Raw genomic sequence first — 25,686 nt, forward strand, 5'->3', positions numbered from 1 at the left:
AGATTCCAGTGAATTTGTGAACTGATGTTAATGTTTCTTTTATGATTCCTTGAGATTTTAGGTTCAACATCACACAATCCATTCTGATTTCCTGCTTTTTTTAACTGATCCTTGGTCCACACACATTATATTGCTTTATTATTGTCACATTTACCCGGATACACTAAAATGTTTGTTTTGCATACTGTTTATACAGATCAAGTCATTACACAGTGCATTGAGCTGGAACTATATAAGACAATAAAAATGCGGAATAAAGCACAGTGCAGGTAAAGAATAAAGTGCAAGATCATAGCCAGATGGTTTTTGAGGCCAAGGATCCATCTTATCACACAAGAAGTCCATTGAAGAGTTTGATAACAGTGGGATAGAAGCTGTTCTTGAGTCTGTGCATGCTTTCAGGTATCTTCTGCCCGATGGCCAAGGGGAGAAGTGAGGTTGCCAACAACTCTTCACCTACTACCAACAGTTTCTCAGAGAGATGTTGTCTCACATTGGTAAAGGTAGAAGCTCTCAATGAGCACCAGAGCTAAGACTGATCATTCAGAAATTTGGGGAGATACTCTTCCTATTAATATCAGAGAGAAAAATGTGCATATGGGCAGAGCAAGCTTACAGGTTAGCTTCTTATCAGGTCATAGCTTCTCTTGGCTCCATCTAAATTGTAATTCCCAATAATACGCCACCACATTTATTGACTCCACTTAACTGAATTAGATACTGTTTCTTCCTTCCTGGAACTGAGATTCATTTTCTTGCAGGCATTAACAGTAGAGCAAAGAAGTGCAATAAAGTCATTGAAAAACTACACACAAAGACTGAGAAGCAACTAATGTTCAAAAACAAAAAGAAACAAATAATAAAAAATACTGAGAACCTGAATTGTAGAGTTTTTGAAAGTCAATTCATAGTTTGTGTTCAATGTTTTTTGTTTAAGCTGTGAGCCTGTTCACTTTCATTTATTGTGTAACTGCTGAGAACAATCTTTTAACATTACCTATTTAACCACTTCTGGCAATCACCACACTCTACCACCGAGAAGTAGAAAGGTAGCAGGCACATTCGCTCACTATCGCCTGCAGTGATGACTTTGATTCACAGCACTGTTTCTTATTTATTGGTGGGTCTGTACGCAGGAGTACTGCTGCAGATATCTTGTGAGGTTGTAATAACAACAGTCCGAAAAGAATGCCCAGCAGTGCTATCTCTAGGAAATGCAATGAAGGTTGACCTTTCCAATGATGACATCATCACATAAATTAATGAAAACAAAGTTAAAATATGGGTTCCAGCCAAGGGATAATCAGCAACAAAGTACAGAATAAAAAACACCATGGACCAGTGCAAGGCCAGGTATTTTTCATCATATGTTTTCTTGCAGTCTCTAATTTTTCTTGCAGCCTCTAATTTTTCTTGCAGCCCACTTGATTGGTACCCCTTCCACAAGTAACCGATCTCTGTACCATCGATGAACAGTTACAGCAGTGTGTACAATCTACAAGATGCACTGCAACAACACACCAAAGTTCCTAAGGCAGCACCTTCCAGACCCACGACCACTACCATCTGGAAGGATGAGAACAGCAGATACCTGGGAACACCACCTCTTGGAAATTCCCCTCCAAGTCACTCACCATCCTGACTTGGAAACATTTCGCCATTCCTTCATTGTCGCTGGGTCAAAATCACGAAATTCCCTTTTTAATAGCTCGGTGGGTGTACCTACACCTCAGGGACTGCAGTGGTTCAAGAAGGCAGCTCATCACAACCTTCTCAAGGGCAACTAGGGATGGGCAATAATTGCTGGCTTAGCTGGTGATGCCCACGTCCTGTAAATAAATATATAAGAAAAATTAATGTCCACTATAGGTATCAGCAAAGGTCTCTGGAATCTTAAGTAGTTGTTCTTCCTGCATGAATGCAAGGTATCACAGTTAAGTCTGATTTGAGTCTCAGCTTAGGTCCACACATACTATTTCAGCAGTTGTCAAGATGATGAGAGGAAAATCTATCTTCTCTCCTGTTGGAGAATGCACTGCTCAATTGGATTGCACCCAGTATTGTCCAGAACACATCATCCAATGTGGCATAAGGTGACCAAAAGTAATAACTCAATTATCAAAGTGCTGATATCCAAGCTTGAAATGAATTCCTTTGGTGACTTGAAAAGGTTTCACCAGCTGACTGTAGGCTTCAGGAAAGTTGTTCAATTAATAAAAGAGACAACAATCCTTAAAAGACAAAGAAAGTCACTACAGCAATTAAACCTTGTTCAGGTAAACTTGCGAGAGTAGAATTTGGAGGAAAAAATTATCAGAAACAAGAAACCACCCTGACACACAAACAGGGGTTCAGAAGGGATGCAGCCACAGGGGAATCAAAGGAAGTTTGTATAAAATTAGAGTGATAACGATTCAAAAGTCTGTATGTGACTTAGGTGATTGTACAGTAAAATGATTGTACAGTAACAATGGTCTACGTTCCACTGGTGAGTTCAAGTCGCAAGCAAAATTATAAAATTGGATTTTAATTAATGCCATAGGTGGCAGGAAAGGATTAGAAGGAGCTGATCTGGAAATAATGATCATTAAATCTCATTTCATTAACCAATATATTCCTTCATTGTTGATTGACTTTAAGGTAACTCCAGTTCCACAGTTTAGGATGGGCCATTAACTCTGCCTGAGTGATTGGTCACAAATAAATTTTGTCCCATTTACTTTGATGGTTAGAATATATAGCTGTGGAAATTTCATCTTCATCAGGAACATTAGGTTGTCAATCTAGATTTTTTCTCTCATGAACTTTTCCTTTTTCACAGATGCTTGCCTCCTTTATTTCCATCTCTGCTAATTCTTTTTCAGAGAAATAGGAAATTGTAACCCTTGAGTATTCGTAGAGTTAAAACAAATAAACTCATTCTGTCTGCACGAGGGTAGTGTTTATCAGTACCAATATACATTCAGGGAACTTACTGACTGAAGTTTTTAAAGTCATGTAGAATTTCTGAATTGTTTTTCATCATTATTCGTTTTGTGCATTGTGTATTTTGCTCAATGAAAGAAAGTTCAAAGTTCAAAGTACAGATACATCACCATAAACAACCCTGAGATTCATTTTCTTGTGAGCTGCCTCAATCAATCCACAATAGAATAACAACCCTAATAGAATCAATGAAAAACTGCACTAACCAGTTCAACCAGTGTGCAAAAGACAACAAATTGTGCAAATAAAAAAAAAGGAAAAAAAATAAATAACAATAAATATAAAGAACTTGAGATGAAGAGTCCTTGAAAGTGAGTCCAAAGGTTGTGGGAACATTTCAATAATGCAACAAGTGAAGTTAGCCCCTTTGATTCAAGAGCCTGATGGTGAGGGGTATGAAATGTTCCTGAACCTAGTGGTGCAAGTCCTGAGGCTCCTGATGGCAGCAGTGAGAAGACAGCACGTCCTGGGTGGTGGGGGTCCCTTATCATTGATGCCACTTTCCTGCGACAACTCTGCATGTAGATGTGCTCAGTGGTGGGGAGGGATTTTCCAGTGATGGACAGATGTGTTCTCTGTGGATTCTTAATATCTAAAAGAGCATAAGACAAATGACAATGGTACATAGGGAGCTCAAAATAAAGTCTTAGCTATTTATTCCAGAATTACTTGCAAGTTGCCTCTCCAGAACTTAACATTAACATCAGGGGAGCCCTGAGAGCATATTAGATGCTGAGCCAACTGGCATATTGAGCTGTTAAGGTAAATAGAACAAAGAGAAGTGGGATAAGAGTTAGCACGATGCTATTACAACTCCAGGCACCTGAGTTTGCAGGTCAATCCTGGCATCCTCTGCAAGGAGTCTTTGTACGTTCTCCCCATAGAATGCATGGGTTTTCTCTGGGTCCTCCGCTTTCCCCCCACAGTGCAAAAACATACAATGTAGGTTAATTTTTCATTGTAAATTGTCCCGTGGTTAGGTTAGAGTTACCTGGGTGGCATGGCTCGAAGGACCAGAAGGGTCTATTCCACGCTGTATCTCTAAATAAAAAGAAATAACATGAAAATAATTTTGTGAAGAAGAGCGAGGAATGGAAGAATATGTGCTGAGGTCAAATAGTGCTATACAGAGAACAGACGAGTTAAGCCAAGTAGCCTGTCTTAGTCCTGTAACTTGTATGAATTTCTGAGCAAAACAGATCAGATTTTCCTAGATAAAACTCAATGGTCCATTCAGAAAACAAGTAATTTTGCCACCCTTTCTCTACGCTAGATTTCCATCTGCTCTTATCATTATGGTTCTACAGGAGAACGTTAAAAATATCATGGATCACACACACATCAAATGAAGAAGTTCTTAGAAGAGCCCAAGCAGTTAGATCACTCATACCAACAATAAGAGAAAGACAACCTAGATTCCTAGGACTCATCATGGGGAAAGATGAACTAGAAAAACTCATACTCTCTGGAAAGATTGAGGGGAGTAAACCCAGAGGAAGGCCTCGGCTTATGTACATCAAAAGCCTAGCCAGGTGGCTACACATCGAGGAAATGGAAGTCATCAAAAGAACAAGGAATAGATCTATATGGAAAACCATGATCAGCAACATCCGCATCCGATATGGTACCGAGACAGACAGACTTATCAATCTGAACAGGGGATTAGCATAGAAAATACATCTTGTCAGTGCTTTTCTCTTACACGTTCACGGCCAAACACCCACCTTTTCTATAGAGGTAACAAAAAGGAACACTGAACATAGGAAACAACAGGAATTCTGCAGATGCTGGGAATTCAAGCAACACACATAAAAGTTGCTGGTGAACGCAGCAGGCCAGGCAACATCTCTAGGAAGAGGTGCAGTCGACGTTTCAGGCCGAGACCCTTCCTGACTGACGAAGGTCGGCCTGAAACGTCGACTGCACCTCTTCCTAGAGATACTGCCTGGCCTGCTGCGGTCACCAACAACTTTTATTGTGTGTTGACTGAACATAGGAAAGCAGGAACTCTCTCCCTTTCTTTCTTTTGGTCAACTGGGTATTTGAGACCAGGAGGAATCAGTCATCAAGCCAGTTGTTCACAGGCATATACCTAGCTCTAGTTTCTGTCTACCTGGTTTGGAGAGCAAACATGCTTTCCCGATAAGAATTCACTTCCAAAACATTAGGCACTGGTTAGAAATACCCATTGCATTGGGACTTTGACCAGCTAAGCCCAAATGTCTAACCAAAGTAAGGCACTGAGAAGTTTCTAGCTGCTTGTTTAGCTGCGAGTCTCCTCCCAATGTTTTTTTGTCAGATTAAGTGTCAAATAAATGCAGAAGAAGTGGCTAAAAGCTCTGAGTCAAAGTGAAGTTCAGCTCCCTCCCATTGGAATGTCAGAATAGACTTCTCTAACTTCCAATATTTTTTTACTGCTCCCACTTCTCTCTTTGTCCATTCTCCATTCTAGTTCCCCTCTTACCCCTTCTCTTCTCCTCACCTTCCCACCAGCTCCCTCTGGTGTCCCTCCTTCTTACCTTTCTCCTGTGGTCTACCATCCTCTCATCTTCAGCCCTTTACTTCTTCCACCTATCACCTTGAACTCACTTCATCCCACCTTCCCCAACCACCCACCTTCCCTCTCACCTCGACTCACCTACCTCCTGTACTCCCTCCTTCCCCTCATCTTCGTTCTCTGGCTTGAACCCCCTTCCCATCGAGTGCCGATGAGGGGTCTCGGCCTGAAACGTTGACTTTTTACTCCTGTCTATAGATGCTGATTGACTTGCTGAGCTCCTCTAGGATCTTGCGTGTGTGTGTGTGTGTGTGTGTGTGTGTGTGTGTGTGTGTGTGTGTGTGTGTGTGTGTGTGTGTGTGTGTGTGGCTCAGAATAGGCTTCCAGTGGCTGAGTGTTGTGTACCTCTCTTGCAAGAATGCTAAAATTTGAAGTGGGAAATCTCCAGTTTCATGAGGCTTTGGTTAACAGACTGCAACACTTGTTTTGAATTCACCAAAATCACAGCACAAACTATCTGCTGGAAGACCTCAGGAGGCTGATCAGCATTTGTGTGCCTGTGTGTGTGGGGCAGGTGGGTGTTGGAAGGAATTGCCAACATTTTGGGTTGAAAGTTTGTTGCTCCAGATTCCAGCATCTGCAGTCTCTTGCATTTTCACTTAGATCACATGCCTCTTCTGCTAATTTAACAGAATTGCTAAAATGCATTTAAGGTAGCAGAGGGCGAAATTAGATTTAAGGGTGTTAGGGGGCTAGATAGCGACAGTGGTTCTGCTGCCGGTTTTCCACCTCACTGAAAATGTCAGGAGGCAGAAGAAGTTACACAGCACGTTCCTACTGGGAATCAGCAAAGGAAGAGGGGTTTTCACCATGAACTGTTAACCCTGTTTGCTTTCCACAGATACTTCCTGACCTGCATGGTGTTCTCAGTATTTTTTCATTTTTATTTCAGATTTTCAGAATCTGGAACTTTTTTCATGATTTTGAATTCTGAGGTTGTTCAGTGAGCTTTTTTGTGCCATCCAGCATTCTGGGTGGCAGGGTGGAGATACCAAGGGAGGTGTAAGATGCTCCTTCCCTCTGCTAGCTTGCAGATCATCCTTGGGTAAGGTGTAGCACCTGCTTAGAATACCCCCCCCCCCCCCACGATCAGGGTCACGTGGAGACTTGGGAGCAGGTGGTAGATGATCGTATGAGCAACTGATAGATATTGTAAGTCCTGGTTATGTGACCAGTGACTCCAAGCAGACAGTCTCTGAAGAGTATTGATAATGGCTGGGGTCACCCGTCTTGTAAAGACACTACCCAGAAGAAGGCAATGGCAGACAACTTCTATGGAAAATTTGCCAAGAACAATCATGGTCATGAGACCACGATTACCCATTTCATATGACCCAGCACATAATGATGATGATGTTGAGCCCTCTGAATGATCTCCTTTCTTGCCAGTGCCTGTTGTTCCCCTAGTCTCACTCTAGGAATATTAGTGCATCAAAGGCAAAAGTGTATAATTCTGCTTTATTTGTACTTTCCCATCACAATGCCATCACCCCTCTGCACATTTGCCATGTGAAATTTCAATGACTTAACACATTGCGATTAACCCATGCATTCACAGCAGGAGCGTGCAGCATTGGATGTCAATTCTGAACCCAGGTCTTTGCAACTGTCAGGCAGCATCACTGATGTCTGTGCCACTATGTCTTCACAGTCTCTGTGAAAATGAAGAAAAAAATGCAAATATTACAAACCTGAAATATGAGCAGAAAACATTTAGCGGGTCAGTCTGCATCTGCGGAAAGAGAAACAGAGTTAATATTTCAGGTCAGAGCAATTAACAGATACAGTATTAGTCAAATCCAGAGCTGGAGAAAACAACAAGGGAAGGTGAGGGATGAGGAAATAACTAAGATTCTATTGTGTGTAGTTCTCATTGCTAAGGGATGTGGTTGGATTGGTGACAGTAGCGTGAATGTTTGCCAGAATGTTACCAAGATTAGAGGTCTTCAGTTATGGAGAGAGAGATGGGATGGGCTAGGTTTGTTTATTCCCTGGAGCATCTGAGGGGTGATCTGGTGGAGGCATAGATTAGGTAGATAGTGAGTCGTTTTCCCAGAGTAGGGGTATCAAAAATGCAAGAGGGTTAGCTTTAAAGGAGAATTGAGGGGTAAGCTTTTCACCCAGAAAGAAAGATGCAGACATAAGAAATAGGAGGAGTAAGGGCATCTGGCCTGTTGAACCTGCTCAACCATTCAATTAGATCATGGCTCTTAAATTCAATCCCTCTGGCAACGAAGGCTAACATTCCATTTTCCTTCTTGATGACTTGTTGCACTTGCAAACTAACTTTCTGCAATTCATGCACAAGTCCTCCCACGTTCCTCTGCACAACAGCATTCTGCAATCTTTCACCATTTAAATAATAATCTGATCTTCTAATTTTCTTTCCAAAGTAGATGACTTCATATTTGCCAACATTGTACTCCATCTGCCAGACTCTAGTCCACGTATTTAACCTATCTATATCTCTCTGCAAACTCCCTACATCCTCTAGTCAACTTGTTTTTCCATTCAGTTTAGTGTCATCCACTACACTCGATCCCCATCTTCCAAATTGTCCATGTATATTGTGAGTAATTGTGGGCAGGCATTGACCCCTGTGCTCACCACTGATTGCCAACCAGAGTTAAACTTATCTATCCTCACCCCTCGCCTTCTAATGTTTAACCTATCCTCTTGTCATCTAATGCATTGCCCCCGAATCCATGTTTCTTTATCTTATTGATCACTCTTTTATGCAGTACCTTATCAAATGCCTTCTAGAAATCCTGATATACGGCATCGAACTGTTGCCCTGTATTCACTGCACTGATTATATCCTTAAAGAACTCAGGTAAATATGTCAAACAGGATCTGTCCCTCATGAATCCATACTGTGTCTGCCTGATGGAAACACTTCTATCCAAACATTTTGCTATCTCTTCCTCAATGACAGCTTCAAGTATTTTCCCAACTACAGATATTAAACTAACATGCTTATAGTTACCCACATTTGCCTACATTCTCTTCTTAACAAGTGATTTGACTTTTGCTGTCTTTCAATTCCCCCCTGTCCAGAGTCTAGAGAATTTGGTAAATAATCAGAAACACATCTGGTGTAACTTCTGTCATTTCTTTCATTTCCCTGGGATGCATCCCATCAGGACCAGGGGACTTGTCTACTTTGAGGCCCAGTTTGCTCATCACTACGGCTACTGTATCGAGGTCCTCACTTCCCCTTATATCTTTCACTTCTCTCTTTGGGATCCACCACCGTGAAAACCAACACATAATAGTCATTCAAAGCTTCAGCCATTTCCACGTTGTCTAATATTAATTCACCCTTCTTATCTTCCAAGTGACCCTATGTTCACTTTAGTCACCCATTTCCATTTCATATAATTATAAAATATTTTACAATATGTTTTATTTATATTTAGTACTAGTTTACTTTTGTAATATATCTTTCCTTTCCAAACTCAGAGCAATGCAAAATGGAATTAGTGTAGGCAAGCAACTAATGGACATAGACATAGTAGAGCTTAAGGCCTGTTTCAGTGCTGTACATCTCCATTACACTACAGGATCCACAATAGTTTAGGATTGGTTTCAGGGCTGTAACTGATTAACAGACAAAGTGAGTGATGACCTGAGGCAGAGGAATTCTTGATCATAAAGAAGCAAAATGGAAGCTAACAGTTTGGCAGATCTCCTTCACACCAAATCTTTGGTCATCAGGTCTAATATTTCCTGAAGCGATTCTGCATCAGATTTCATTAGTTAATTCTCTATGAAGCTCCAAAATGTGTTTAGCTACTTAAACTGAAGTTGTTGCCTTTGGACAGGAAATCATGGAACACCTCTGAAAAAAGGTATATTCCCTGTGTGGTACGGCGGGCTTGAGGGACCTCATTGCTAACTCCTGCTCCTAATTTGTATGTTTCTACCTTTGTCATCAGCTCCACCCTCCTGCTTTGAGCCACTTCCTTTGATCTGGTCTAATTTTCCAGTATAGGGAATATCTAAGGTTCATAGCATTTTATGTATACCAGTTTCTCTCATCACTGTCTAAATTGCCCAACCACTTGTCTTATTCAAAGAATGTCAGGTTGGAGGAAACAGTTTCTCAATATCCACTTTGTTAGTTCTTATAAAGATTTTATTTTTGGGCCCTTACGGCCTAATGAACCCGTGCCACCCAATTATACCCGTACGACCAAGTAACTTAACCAGTACATCTTTGGAAATGGGAGAAGACTGGAGCACCCAGAGGAAACCAACAAAGTCACAGGGAGAACGTACAAACTCTTTACAGAGAGTGGCGGGAATTGAACCCATGCTGTTGCTGGTGTTACACTAACCCTGACCTCCGGGCCACCCTTTATGCCTTTTAAAGTGAACTGTGACCTGGAACTTACTCTTGTGAATGTCAGAGGTAGGAGTGTTAACTTTGGTTAAAAAAAAGTAGCTGAGCAGCTTCGACACATCAGCAATGATCAGATTGTGAGCTACTCAAAAGCTAAAATCAGTTGTGTGACATTCTTCTGCTTGGTGAAGAGGAAAGGAGATTAAAACGGCAAATGTTAAATTTCATCCCAGGGATTGCACAGTGACTTTGACTTAGCTGGTCTCATGGCTCCAGTGACTGGGATTTAATGCTTATTTTCTGTGTGGAGTTTGCAAGGTGTGTGTGTGTGTGTTGGTTTTCCCTGAGTGCTCTGGTTTCCTCTCACATCCCAGGCATAACTGAGCAGTGTAAATATCCCCTTGTTTGCAGATGAATAGTAAAATCTTGAGAGTATTGAGGGAAATGTGGGGTGAATGAAATAGGGTCAGAGTTGGATTGGTGTAAATGAATTTTTGATGTTTGTTGTGTATTCACTGGACCAAAGGGCCTGTTTCCATGACATAAGGTTCTATGACCTCTATTATCTATGGCCTTACAAGCCTAGTTTTAATTCTTAAAAAGCCTTCTCCCCATTGCAAGGAAAGACTATACAAATTAAACACATCCATAGGGTGGCCTGACCTTTGATCCTTGAGGTGAGAGGGGTTAGGATTTCACCTTCAACAATGTTTTGTTTGACTACAGACTTTTAAATCATCCAAATCAGTAAACTCTCCAACAACCAGAAAGAATGTAACAGAGGAATGGATTTTTAATTTTTTAAAAAATCATAAAACCTTTCTAAAGACTTATGTAAGCCCAGGAGGGCTGCCATAAACCTATAATGAGAAGAAAAGAAAACATTTAATTTGAAAACAACTGTTTTTGAAAAATTCTATTTGCATTAACATACAATTAGTTGATATAATGTGAATTATAATTTAATGTAATATTATTTTTCTAGTAAGCATCTAAACGACTTTTCATGTAGAAAAGTGATTGATACAACAGCTTAACACAATGCTGCAGGCTAAGTAGCACTCAATCACCTGCTCTTCTTTTAATGTTTTATGAAGGGAACAATTACTGTAGTTAAAGAACCTGTTCTCGGTAGCACAATGCCTGTGACTGTAACCTGATGCAAAGAACGTTGTTCATTTGAAAGGCTTTCAGATCACCCCACTCTGAGTTATTTCACTCTGGGTTCTGTGTGTCCCTGACGGATGAACTTAATGGCAGCAAGTGATGGCTTAAGTGATTCGGGATTGAATATCCCTTCTCCAGCAGCCGCCTGGCAGGACAGACAGATGATGAGCGGATGGCAGCTTGCTACATATATTCACAGTTCTAGGGTTGAAATGATCATTAGTCAGGCTCATCGGAGCAGTGAGAGGGAGACACTGATGGCTTCCAGTGGGAAGCAAGATATTAGGCTTCATCATCATGACTAATGGTGGACCTGGACTCCAACTCACACAAAGCTACTTTTCCGCAAGTGTCAACTTTCAGTTCAGTTCATCCTAGAGAAGTTGCTGACGTGAAAAATTTCCGTTGAATGTCTTATATTTTGTCACTTGCTTCAGACAAGTGCTGTCATTATTCTCTGATACCCACATGGAAAGGAATAGGGGCAATGGAGAGAATTTTTCTTTCTTGCTGTTGGTTTCTCCTCCCCAAGGTAGCTCAGCACCTGGCAGAGTTTCTGAGTGCAATTAGTCACCAGACAATCAAGCAAGTGCATCAGTGGATGAAGGAGAGACTTGGGGATCATCTTAAAAGCATAGAGAGTGAAATTTGAAAAAGGAACCTCCTGAACACAGCTGTCTGAGTGTCAGAATAGTGCACCTAGTTGGGCCACTGTGGTTAATGGATGCATAAGAACATATAAAAATCAAAGCAGTCTCAGCATCTACCTCATCAAACTCTTTCAGAATGTTTCAGTATGCTGAATGAGGTAGACACTTAATCTCAACTTCTTATCATAAGGGAACCCCTTCAGCCCGGGATTCATCCTGATGAACCTTCTAGCTTCCTCCAGTAAAAGTATACTATAACTACTGCATAGTTATTGTTATAGTATATCTTTACCGGAACTATAGATTTAGTAGTAGAGGCTGTGGTCTCACTGTCAGATCCCTATGGTAGCTGCTGTAAAACAGACTCCCACCATTGAATCATTCTGGAAGCAAGTCAACTCCTGACCCAACAGACTGCCTAAGGAGACAAGTCAGCAAGACCAAGGAGTGGATTAGTGACTTCACGAGGAGGAAACCAGAAATCTATGAGTCAATCCTCATCAAGGGATCAGAGGTGGAGAGAGTCAGTAACTTTAAATTCCTCGGTACATATTACCATTTCAGAAGATCTGTCCTGAGCCCAGCATGCAAGTGCAGTTACAAAGGAAGCACTGCAGTGCCTCTACTTCCTTAGAAGTTTGTGAAGATGTGGCGTGACATCTAAATCTTTGACAAACTTCTATAGATGTGTGGTGAAGAATATATTGAGTGGCTGCATCACACCCTGTAATGGAAACACCAATGCCCTTCAATGGAAAATACTATAAAAAGTAGGGGATATGGCCCAATCCATTATGGTAAAGCCCTCTCCACCAATAAGCACATCTACACGGAGTGTTGTTGCAGGAAAGTAGCATCCATCATCAGGGACTTCCACCACCCAGATCTTCTCACCGCTGCCATAAAGCGGAAAGTACAGGAGCACCAAGACTCACACCACCAGATTCAAGAACAATGACTACCTCTGATCAATTAAACTCTTGAACCAAAGGGGATAACTTCACTTTACTTCACTTGTCCCATCACTGAAATGTTCCCACAACCTATGGACTCACCTTCAAGGACTCTTCATCTCATGTCCGAGATATTTATTGTTTATTATTATTTCTTTCTGTTTGTATTTGCATAGTTGTTTGTCTTTTGCACCCTGATTGAATGTCCAGTTGGTGAGGTCTTTCATTGATTCTATTATGGTTATTATTCTATTATAGATTTATTGGGTATGCCCACAAGAAAATGAATCTCTGGATTGTATATGGTGACATATATGTACTTTGGCAACAAATTTACTTAGAACATTAAACTTTGAAGATTAGAAATGTCCCAATTAGAAATTATCCATTGTACCTGGATTTTAAATCTGCTTTGGGATGTTTTCTTAGCTGAGGGTTTAGAGCTCTGATGAGAACCTTCCAAAACCCAGATGATGGAAAGATTTTGGAAGTCACTAACTAAAAAAAAGCAGTCATGACAAAAAAAATGTTCATCAAATTTAAAAGGTACTTAAGCAGATATTTGAACTAGTGTTACACTGTAGGGAGTGCTGTACTATCAGAGGTACAGGTTTCCCCCGCTATCCGAAGGTAGAGCGTTCCTATGAAACGGTTCGTAAGCTGGAATGTCAGAAAGTGAATAAGCAATTACCATTTAATAATATGGGAAAAATTTTTGATCGTTCCCAGACCCCAAAAAAAACCTTCAGTTTTCAGGCCGTGTAAAAATTTCATGCTCAGAGCAATGGTTGGTCCATTCAGCTATATAAAAAAATTGGAGGGAACATTGTCATACAGCCCAGCCCATCACAGGAAAGGCCTTCTCCACTATTGAGTACATCTACAAGTAGGGCTGCCACAAGAAAGCAGCATCCATCATCAAGGACCCCCATCATCCAGACCGTGCTCTCTTCTTAGTACTATGCTCAGGAGGTACAGGGGCCTTAGCTCCCACACCACCATGTTCAGGAAGTTATTATCTTATAACCATCAGGCCTCTGAATCAGCGTGGATAACTTCACTGACCTCAATGCTGAAATGTCTCCACAACCTATAGACTCACTTGCTCTCAGTATTATTTATTTTATTATTTGCATGATTTGTCTTTTGCACATTGGTTGTTTGTTAGTCTTTGATTATGTATAGTTTTTCATAAATTCTATTGTATTCCTTTATTTGTCTGTAAATGCTTGTAAGAAAATGGATTCAAGATAGTATACAGGTGAAGTTTGGACCTTCAACTTTGTTGTCAGATCACCAAATAAGTTCAAACTTTTTAAAGGAAAATAAACTTTTCTCTTCTATACTCATATAGAACATAGAACATGTTACTCAAAAACCAAGAATCTGTAGTCTTGTAATTAAGACATTCATCATCCTTTGGAAGATGAAAGGTCTCATCATAGTCCTATATGGCTGATTTTGCCCTGGTTCTAGACTTCCCTGCAGCAAAATCGGCTCTAACTTTACTGTCAAAATTTCTTAGACTTTTATATCTATTCAGAATAGCAGCTCATGTTTCTGTAGCATGCTGACCCATCAATGATCATGACTCCATGACTTTTGACTCAAAGAGAATTTCACAGAGGCCTCTTATACCTCACAATGGTCACCATGATTTTGTCTTTAATTCAGCCAGATTCAATGTTGCTAAGGTTCTTGTCAGTCGCCTCCCAGGATTAATCCTCAACAAACTTCTTATTGATTGAAAATGATGCACGTGTGTCAATTTCTATAACAGACACCACACTACCTTTCATCCTTCTGATCTACTTGGCTTATCAATTTAAATTTTCAATCCTTCCATATCAGCAATTTCAACACACCTAATGTAATCAAATCTGATTTATTCCCCCAGCTCAGGTGCTATCTACATCTTTACCCTCCCAGTATTTATTCAGTGAAGAAAGAGCCTGTAGTTGTTTAAGCATTCTCTATAAAAGCCTCCCCTCTTCAAATTTCTCTTGAGAACTCAACTTCTTGCCTCCTCTCAGGATTTGCTCTGTTGTGCATAGAAATTTTGTTTTGCACTGCATGCCCTTGTAAAGCACTTTAGGACGTTTTGCACATTAAGACAAAAATGCAGTGCACATTTCTGTTGTTTGAAGCCTTTGGAATTACTCCTAAACATAGGGTGCTGAGTACTCAACAACTTAATTCCCTCCACATCTGGGGTGGTACATGATACTCAGATTTCAGGGCTCTGTCATCAGCAACAGGCATTGAAGTCGTGCAAGTAGGAGCCATGTATATATTTTCTATCTGTCAGTACTGTACTTTGTGTTGCATGGTTTATTATGGATTACGGTAATTTGTCACGTGAGTTGGCGCATGGTAGAATTAAATTAGCATAGTCACGTATTCACCCTTCGTGACGTTAGCTTCGTTAGAGAAGGAGTGAGCAAGGTTTAAGTATTTTTTATTGACTGCTAACTTTGTTAATATCATTTATTCTGTTATCACTTATTATGTAACATTGCTTGTTTCGTTTATTTCGCTTATATCATTAATAAATTTAGTTTTGGTCACTTGTCATTGCTGGTTTCATAATAAAGAATTGAACGTACTTTTTTTTTGAACAGCACACACAAAAAAAATCTCAGATGTAATCCAAAGAGCTTTTACAGGTATATTAAGAGCAAAGGGATTGTAAGGGATAAAATTGGTCCTCTTGAAGATCAGAGTGGTTGCCTATGTGCAGAACCAAAGGAAATGGGGGAGATCTTAAATTGTTTTTTTGTGTCTGTATTTACTAAGGAAACTGGCATGAAGTCTATGGAATTAAGGGAAACAAATAGTGAGATCATGGAAACTGTACAGATCGAAAAGGAGGAGGTCCTTGCTGTCTTGAGGAAAATTAAAGTGGATAAATCCCCGGGACCTGACAGGGTGTTCCCTCGGACCTTGAAGGAGACTGGTGTTGAAATTGCAGGGGCCCTGGCAGAAATATTTAAAATGTCGCTGTCTACAGGTGAGGTGCCGGAGGATTGGAGAGTGGCTCATGTTGTTCCGTTGTTTAAAAAAGGATCGAAAAGTAATCCGGGAAATTATAGGCCAGTAAGTTTAACGTCGGTAGTAGGTAAGTTATTGGAGGGAGTACTAAGAGACAGAATCTACAAGCATTTGGATAGACAGGGACTTATTAGGGAGAGTCAACATGGCTTTGTGCGTGGCAGGTCATGTTTGACCAATCTATTGGAGTTTTTCGAGGAGGTTACCAGGAAAGTGGATGAAGGGAAGGCAGTGGATATTGTCTGCATGGACTTCAAGGCCTTTGACAAGGTCCCGCATGGGAGGTTAGTTAGGAAAATTCAGTCACTAGGTATACATGGAGAGGTGGTAAATTGGATCAGACATTGGCTCAATGGAAGAAGCCAAAGAGTGGTAGTAGAGAATTGCTTCTCCGAGTGGAGGCCTGTGACTAGTGGTGTGCCACAGGGATCAGTGCTGGGTCCATTGTTATTTGTCATCTATATCAATGATCTGGATGATAATGTGGTAAATTGGATCAGCAAATTTGCTGATGATACAAAGATTGGAGGTGTAGTAGACAGTGAGGAAGGTTTTCAGAGCCTGCAGAGGGACTTGGACCAGCTGGAAAAATGGTCTGAAAAATGGCAGATGTAGTTTAATGCAGACAAGTGTGAGGTATTGCACGTTGGAAGGACAAACCAAGGTAGAACATACAGGGTTAATGGTAAGGCACTGAGGAGTGCAGTGGAACAGAGGGATCTGGGAATACAGATACAAAATTCCCTAAAAGTGGCGTCACAGGTAGATAGGGCCGTAAAGAGAGCGTTTGGTACATTGGCCTTTATTAATCGAAGTATTGAGTATAAGAGCTGGAATGTTATGATGAGGTTGTATAAGGCATTGGTGAGGCCGAATCTGGATTATTGTGTTCAGTTTTGGTCACCAAATTACAGGAAGGATATAAATAAGGTTGAAAGAGTGCAGAGAAGGTTTACAAGGTTGTTGCCGGGACTTGAGAAACTCAGTTACAGAGAAAGGTTGAATAGGTTAGGACTTTATTCCCTGGAGTGTAGAAGAATGGGGGGAGATTTGATAGAGGTATATAAAATTATGATGGGTGTAGATAGAGTGAATGCAAGCAGGCTTTTTCCACTGAGGCAAGGGGAGAAAAAAACCAGAGGACATGGGTTAAGGGTGAGGGGGGAAAAGTTTAAAGAGAACATTGGGGGGGGCTTCTTCACACAGAGAGTGGTGGGAGTATGGAATGAGCTGCCAGACGAGGTGGTAAATGAGGGTTCTTTTTTAACATTTAAGAATAAATTGGACAGATACATGGATGGGAGGTGTATGGAGGGATATGGTCCGTGTGCAGGTCAGTGGGACTAGGCAGAAAATGGTTCGGCACAACCAAGAAGGGCCAAAAGGCCTGTTTCTGTGCTGTAGTTTCTATGGTTCTATGTAAGACTGGGCTCCGTCAACCCAGGGGTTAAAGTGGAGCTTGGAATGAAAGTACTATGGGTGAGAGACATAGTACATTTTTTTTCTTTCTTTTTATCCAGTCCTGATGAAGCGTCTCAGCCTGGAACGTCGATCATTTACTCTTTTCCATAGATGCTGCCTGGCCTGCTGAGTTCCTCCAGCATTTTATGTGTGTTGCTTGGATTTCCAGCATCTGCCGATTTTCTCTTGTTTGTACTTTTTTTTTGACTTGGAACTTAGTTATTTGGAAGTACTTCATACAGTGTCAATTCCCTTACTCAGTTTCTCAGCCATTTTGGTTTGTTTTTTATCTGCTACAATGCAGATATTGTGTTTTCTCAAAGGTTTAAAGGTTCATTTATTATCAAAGTATACACTCTGATATTCTTCTTCTCCAGGTAGAACATAAAATAGTACAGCACATTGCAGGCCCTTCGGCCCACAATGTTGTGCTGACCCTCAAACCCTGCCTCCCATATAAGCCCCCACCTTAAATTCCTCCATATACCTGTCTAGTAGTCTCTTAAACTTCACTAGTGTATCTGCCTCCACCACTGACTCAGGCAGTGCATTCCACACACCAACCACTCTCTGAGTAAAAAACCTTCCTCTGATATCCCCTTGAACTTCCCACCTCTTACCGTAAAGCTATGTCCTCTTGTATTAAACAGTGGTGCCCTGGGGAAGAGGCACTGGCTATCCACTCTATCTATTCCTCTTAATATCTTGTACACCTCTATCATGTTTCCTCTCATCCTCCTTCTCTCCAAAGAGTAAAGCCCTAGCTCCCTTAATCTCTGATCATAATGCATAGTCTTTAAACCAGGCAGCATCCTGGTAAATCTCCTCTGTACCCTTTCCAATGCTTCCACATCCTTCCTATAGTGAGGTGACTAGAATTGGACACAGTACTCCAAGTGTGACCTAACCAGAGTTTTATAGAGCTGCATCATTACATCGTGACTCTTAAACTCTACCCCTCGACTTTTGAAATAGCCACAAAACCCAGAAAGAAAAGAACAGCAGCATGATCATCAACTCCCAAATCCCCCTCCCCTGCACAAAAAATACATAAAATAAAAAACTGTAAGACAGAAATGAAGTCTATAGTCCAAGTCCTTATCAAAAATGCAGAAAGCCTGGGTGTTATTCTCTGGGCACATTAGAAGGCCTTTCCGTCTGCAGTGGCAGAGCAATCCCACTAGCAATTAAAAAGGCAGTCTCCTCTCTCCAGTAGTAGAGCGATTCCACCAGCGATCAAAGGGCCGTCTCCCCTTTCTGGTAGCAGAGCGACCCCACCAGCAATCAAAAGGCAGTCTCCCCTCTCCAGTGCAGGGCAACCCTCCAGCAATTAAAAGGCAGTCTCCTCTCCAGCAGCAGAGCGATCCCACCAGTGATCAAAAGACAGTCTCCCATTTCCAGCAGCAGAGCGATCCCACCAGTGATCAAAAGACAGTCTCCCCTCTCCAGCAGCAGAGCGATCCCACCGGTGATCAAAAGGCAAGCAGTCAGCCCTCACCTTCCACATTCGCTTCCATGTTTCAATCTCTCCCATCACTTTAATCGGCGAACAATGGAAACTTTAAGCGAGCTTTAGCTGGAAAACTGAAGGTAGAATCAGGCTCGAAATAAAATAAGTGATATTGCTGCAAGAGGTTGTTTAGCTCTTGATGAAAATAATATTTATCATGGCTGCAATGAAGATTTGACAGCTTTCTTCAGAAGATGGCCACCAACTGAATGTATAATTATGGAGTAAAGAACTTGAAAGACTTCACTGTATCACATTTCTCCGTAACATCTCAAGGCATTAATTATGTTGCAATGTAGTCATTGTTGTTATGCCTGCAAGAACAGTTAGTTTGCCCACTGTCTCTTGCCATCTGCTCATCTGGTACATATCCATGTGTGGCCTTTAACTTGTAATGGCCAAGTTAACGAACATCTGTGACTAGGTGACCTATTGGCAGTTAAGACTTGGGACTCAACAAGTCTTAAACTTCTGTACATGCTCAGAATTCAGGATGGGCTGGAGGTCAAATGATAGCCCAAGGGTACACAGCTGAGTCATCGTTCCTGCTCCAAGCCTGCTTTGCCCCATGGTTCAGTGGATTGGCTTGCCTATATCTTCACAGTCAGAGGAAGTCCAAGTGCGCAGGCAGCATGAGCAGCACATTTAGTCAGTGGGCCAGGTCTTTCTGGTTGGGTGCCATATGCCTGATTACCTTTGCTCACAGATTTGCTTCAGCAGCTGAGCACAAGAGTTATAAGAACTAGAGGCTTCCTGTGAGCACATGAAGGGTGTAAACTGAAAGCACTCCACCTCATCACCTTCCTGGCATTCCCGTTTGCGGGGCTGGGGATAAAGACTCGACAACCATCAGGCTCTTGATCCAGCACGGATAACTTCACCCACCACAACTATAAACTGATACCACAACCTACTTTCAAGACCTCTGCAACTCACGTTCTCCGTATTATTTATTTCTTGTTTGCACAATTTGTCTTCTTGTGCACATTGGTTGTTTGTCAGTCTTTGTTTATGTAGGGCTTTCATAAAGTCTATAGTATTTCTTTATTTGCCTGTAAATGCCTGCAAGAAAATGAATCCTGAGGTAGCTTATAGCCCTATACTCTGTGTACTTCGATAATAAATTTACTTTGACTTTGCTGACACATTGTTTGGACTTGGGTTATTTGGATTCAGGTTAAAGTTGGGGTTGGAAAGAAGTTTGGATGGCACTGTCTCTTCTTTATCTAAGCATTGTTATCCAGTCCCTTCATCACATTTTGTTCCAGAGGTATTGCTGGGAACAAACTGGTTATAATTTGATATCCTTCCCATCATCTCTTTCTGTAAGTACTTCTCTCCACTGGCTACTCTGTTGAAAGAGTACTTAAGGAAACATAACTGGAATAAAATGTGAAACCTTATTTTTGACTGTATTCTCTATGAATAATAGCCTGTTAATTTTTCATCCGATCTTTATCACCTAGAAGATGGTGCTGCCACAGAAATGAACAAAGAGACATTGCAGCTCATAATAGACAATTAAAAAGCCATTTCCACTTTTCAATATTAGTTCTTCATACAGTAAATCAAGCCAATCAGTCTGATAAAGGAAGCAAGTTGGTTGCTGGCCTGTATGTGTTGCTGGATATATACTTAAATGGCTGGTTTTCTCTTTGTTCTGTTCTGTCCAGGTCTTTCTGAGCTGAAACGAGATTGAAGTGAGACAGTGGAAGGCTGGACACATAATGCCTGAAGTATGGATGTGAAAGAACGTCGGCCCTACTGTTCCCTCACAAAGAACAGACGTGATAAAGAGAAGCGCTACACAAGTTCTGCAGTTGACAAAGACGACTGCCGGGTTCCTACACAGAAATCCTACAGCTCCAGTGAGACTCTTAAAGCTTATGATCACGACACCAGGCTCCTGTATGGAAACAGGGTCAAAGATCTGGTTCACAGGGAGGCTGATGAGTATACAAGACCAGGTAAAAAGAGGACTGTTATTAACTGTGTGCTTTGGTACTGTAGTGGCTGTGGTACTGCCCTGGGAACCCAGAGATTATGCACTAGATCCCAATGTGGCAATGTTGAATTTATCTATTTGTGGCACCGGAAATGTTGCTATTGCAAAGCACTCCACCCCATTCTCCATAAAATTAAGATCTTCCAAAACTTGCTACCTCCATTTTTAGCTTTGACAAAATGCTATTCAACTACAGAGTCTTTGTATGTTGATCCTATATTGGCTCCCTATTAAGAAATAAATCAGCCTAAAATGATCACAGCCACTTCAAGAACATTCAATTTGAGAAGAGGCTTTCCTGTCAGATAATCTGAACAAGTCTCACCAGATATGTACTTAGTGCGCTGTATTCATGTCATCACCCAATATGGAAATTGGTGCTTGAGCCCACCAAGCTGTGGTGGCATGGTGGTTCGTGCAATGCTATTACGGCCCAGGGCGTCGGAGTTCAGAGTTCAATTCTGGAGTTATCTGTAAGGAGTCTGTACGTCCTTCCCATGGAATGTGTGGGTTTTCTCCAGATCCTTTCTCTGTTCAAATATGTACCGATTAGTAAGCTAATTGATCATTGCATGGCCCATGATTGGTCTAAGGTTAAATTGGGGGTTGCTGGGCAGCATGGCTCGAATGGCCAGAAGGGCCTACTCTGCGTTGTATCTCTAAATAAATAAATGAATGAATAAATAAGTAAATTAATCAAGCAATCAATCCGATGCTGACCATCAGGCATTCACTTACATTAATCCAGTTCTTATCCCACTTTGTTCTCCACATATTCCCATTTGCTTAACTACCTCCATAAAATGGGAAGGGTCTTGGCCTAGTACTTAAACTGTTTATTTCTCTCCATAGATGCTGTTGATATCTTCCAGCTTTCGTGTATGCTGCTTTGCAATGTACAATGACCTTTTAACTGACTAACCCACATATCATTGAGTTATACAGCTTGGAAACCAGACCATAAGCCCAACTCATCTACTTATGTATGGACAATATCCCTCTAAACCTTTCCTATCCTTGTGCCTGTCTAAATGTCTGTGAAATATTGACATTGTACCTGCCTCTACAGATTCCTCTGGTAACTCACTCTATACACCTGCCACCCTCAATGTGAAAAAGTTACCTCTCCGATCACCTTTAAATCTATGCCCTCTCATCTGAAATCTTTGCTCTTTCGTTTTAGACTCCCCTACCCATTCATCTTCTCTATGTCTCTCATGATGTTAAATACTTCTTTGTTGTCATCCCTCAGTCTCTCATGCTCCAGGAGAAAACAGTCCCAGGCTGTCCATCTTCTCCTCATAACTCAATCCCAGCAGTCCCAGAACATCCTTGTGAATCTTTTCTGCACCTTTTCCAGCTGAATGGCTTCCTTCCTATGACTGGGCAACTAGAATTCCACACAATATTGCAAATATGGTCTCTCCAGTGCTTTGTACAGGTTTTAACATGGTGCCCCATCTCCTAAGGCAAGTGTGTTCCTTTCGGAAATTGGAGGAAACTGTGGAAAAACTGAGCAGTCGGAGGGAGGACATGCACAGCATCAGAGTTCAAGATTGAACTGGGCTAACTGGTGCTGTAAGGTAGCAGCTGTAGTTCTACAACTGTGCCATATAGTTTGGCTGGCTCTTACTAACAAGAACTGTTACATACATCAACCATCCAATACTCTCTTCATTTCAACCAATTCCTTATCTAAATCCCAGCTTTTACTTGCTTTAACCTTTAAGAGTAGCCTTTCCCGCAATGAGTGGTGGTAGGTTAGTGTAGAAAAACATTAAGATGAAATCTTAGTGAAATGAAATGTCAGTTATTAATAAAATACCTTTCAGCATGAAGACAAGTGAATTCAAAGGCAATTACCGTGTCAGTGTTTCTAAAACCATAAAGTTTAAATCTCCTGAAACCAAAGATCAACTGACAGTTTACTAATTCGGGTCTTGGAAGACTTCAGGTCCTAAAATCATATAAAACACATCATGAAATCAATCAAGTCACATTTTATTAAGTAATAAGATGAAATTGCCCTTTTGTTCACTGCCAGCCTTTGTCAAGAACTTGTTATCTTTCATCAAGAGAAGTCACAGGATGATCATGGAGATATAATCCGCACTCAATAGCCACTTTATTAGGTACAGCTGTACAATTGCTCCTGAATGCAAATATACAATCGGCCAATCATGTGACAGCAACTCAATGTATAAAAGCATGCAGACATAGTCAAGAGGTTCACTTGTTGTTCAGACCAGACATCAGAATGAGGGAAAAAATGTGATATACTTTGACCATGGAATGAATTTTGGTTTGAGTATTTCAAAAACTACTGATTTCCCAGGATTTTCATGCACAATATTGCCTAGAATTTATAGAGAATGGTGCAAAAAGCAAAAATCACCTTACATGTGCAGCATTTCTGTGGGTGTAAATGCCTTGTTAATGAGAGAGGTCAGTACAATGAGTGGTATGTATGAAGCCTGGTTTGTCTTGGGTTAATGTGGCCTGTTGGTACTGGGCCCTGTGCCTGCACAGACTCCTGAGTTAACCTCTCTGTCTGTATTGGCTCCTGGATCAGCATGATCTGACTGTACTGATCCCTGTGCCAGTATACTGGCCCTGGAGTTAAGAAAGTCTGCTCAAACTGTGACTGGGTTGGAGATGCATCACTTACTTGAGATGAAAGGAAATACAGTACAGTATATCACAAGTAGCTGGAAGCTGGGAATGGGCACACAGGATACATGGAGCAGCATCTGTGATTTTTCATGTCCTGATGAACACCAGTGCACAACCCGGTACATAACAGGAAAGGCCCTCGCCACCATTGAGCACATCTATAAGGAGCACTGGCACAAGAAAGCAGCATCCTTCATCAAGGACCCCCCCCCCCCACCCTACCATTTAGGCTGTATTCTCTTCTTGCTGCTACAATCGGGAAGAAGGTACAGGAGCTTTAGGTCCCCCCACCATCAGGTTCAGCACCAGTTAATACCTCATAACCATCAGTCTCTTAAGCCAGTGTGGATAACTTCACCTACCTCAACAATGAATTGATTCCACAACCTATGAATTCATTTTCAAGGACTCTACAACTCGTTCTCAGTATTCACTTATTTTTTTGTATTTATACTTTGGCTGGTTGTCAATCTTTGTATGTAGTTTTTCATTGATTCGATTTTATTTCTTCATTCTACTGATAAGGCCTGCAAGAAGATGAATCTCAGGGTAGTACTATCAAATTTGCTTTGAATTTTGAACTTTAAACTCTCTCATCTCAATGACGCTGTGTTGTTAATGCTACAGCTTAGCTCAGGAAGCACATCTTCACCAGTTTAACAGTGAGTCATGATAATACCTCATCATTTTTATGTCCACTGTAATCAATTATATACAGTAATGTAAACAACAGGAATTCTGCAGATGCTGGAAATTCAAGCAACACACATAAAAGTTGCTGGTGAATGCAGCAGGCCAGGCAGCATCTCTAGGAAGAGGTACAGTCAACGTTTCAGGCCGACACCCTTCGTCAGGCCTGAAACGTCTACTGTACCTCTTCCTAGAGATGCTGCCTGGCCTGCTGCGTTCACCAGCAACTTTTATATACAGTAATGTAGTGGTTAGCACAATGCTTTACAATGCCAGCGACCTGGGTTCAATTCTCACTACTACCTGCTAGGAACTTACCTGTGTCCGCTGGGTTTCCTCCAGATGCTCCGATTTCCTCTCACAGTCTAACGACATACCAGTTAGTAGGTTAATTGGCCATTGTAAAATGCCCCATGATCAGGCTTCCTTCACCAGTCAGTCCCAAAAGCCATTGGCATGGCAGAGTAGAAATAAAACGTGAGGAAAAGAATTTTAATAAAGGTGAAGGCCTCGCTCTAAGAAGAACTCAAATTCGATTATAAACCTGATTGATTGCGGACTAATCAATCAAGGGGGACGGAACACAGGGGTATATATATCACTGGACTGAACATGCCTCGGCATCATCCCTGAGGAAGATTACAGAGTTTGTCATTGAAACGTTGGTGAAAGTCAATACCTGTACCCAGCTGGAAGCCCGAGAAGAGTTTATCCAACAAAATACAAACTGCTTACAGGCACAGTGGTGTATCTAAGGTATGGCAGGTATAGCACGTGCCCTGGGCGCCACTTGAAGGGGGGGGGGGCACTGAACAGCTTCTATTAAAGTCAGACAAGCCATCCTCAGATAATGAAGAAAGAATTTTCTTCAGCTGTATGATCTGTCTTTGATTATCATGGATGAGAAGCATTAGGACGGCCTTATTTCAGAACATTGTGTAAGAAGACCGTGAAACATTTCTTCGTGAAGAAGAAGGAAAGTGGAGATGAAGGACGGAAGAGAGGAAAGTTGGAGGCGGAGGAAGCCAAGAAGTCGAGCAAGTTCTTCATGCCTTTCTTAGAAAAGTCCGGAACAAGTAGTTCAACGTGTTTCATGGAGTCGCCTGCACCTGCTACAAGTTTGTTAGAATCCGAAAGTGAATCAAGTACAAATGCGTCACAAGCCGAGGAGGAAGTCAAGTCAGATAAATCCGAGTATGACAAGATTAAGAGTGAGGTTGCCACAGAAAACATGGACATGGCAGGAGGGGAAGACAATGGTGGTGGTGGTGATGTCAAGCTTATTGATGAGATTTTACCTGACGAGATTGAACCTGACGACACTGAACCTAGTGAACTGGATGGTGTCAAACAGCCTCGAACTGTCATACCAGAAGTGATTGAACAGCATGACACTGGACTTCTGAAGTTCGACAAGGGTACTGGAAAAGCAATTCTGCCTGACGCATTGAGAACAGAAATAATAAAGCTGGTTTCGAAGTACTTCCAGAGGGGCCTTTCCTACCAACAAATAACTGCTCAATGAACAAAACTTGGTTCAAGAGGAGAGTGGGAAATGGTTGTGGTGAGGAAGTGACTCGCTCATGGCTGGTCTATTCCCCTTCTAAAAAGTCTGCATTTTGTATTTGTTGTCTTCTCT

At 41.4% G+C, this 25,686-nt stretch overlaps 1 protein-coding gene across 10 annotated transcripts in view; it reads left to right on the forward strand.

Annotated features, from left to right (window-relative positions):
* The window catches only part of LOC140197572 (teneurin-3-like), a 2,811,066-nt gene that overhangs the window by 2,177,084 nt on the left and 608,296 nt on the right, over positions 1 to 25,686 (forward strand). For all 10 annotated transcript variants that reach the window (XM_072257693.1, XM_072257692.1, XM_072257694.1 and 7 more), the window contains one exon: positions 20,353 to 20,646. In XM_072257693.1, coding sequence (XP_072113794.1) covers positions 20,418 to 20,646 — 229 coding nt within the window. In that variant the 5' untranslated portion in view covers positions 20,353 to 20,417. The remainder of the gene's footprint in view (positions 1 to 20,352; positions 20,647 to 25,686) is intronic.

This window comes from Mobula birostris, chromosome 5, assembly GCF_030028105.1.
Source record: "Mobula birostris isolate sMobBir1 chromosome 5, sMobBir1.hap1, whole genome shotgun sequence".
In the NCBI taxonomy this organism is placed as follows: Eukaryota; Metazoa; Chordata; class Chondrichthyes; order Myliobatiformes; family Myliobatidae; genus Mobula; species Mobula birostris.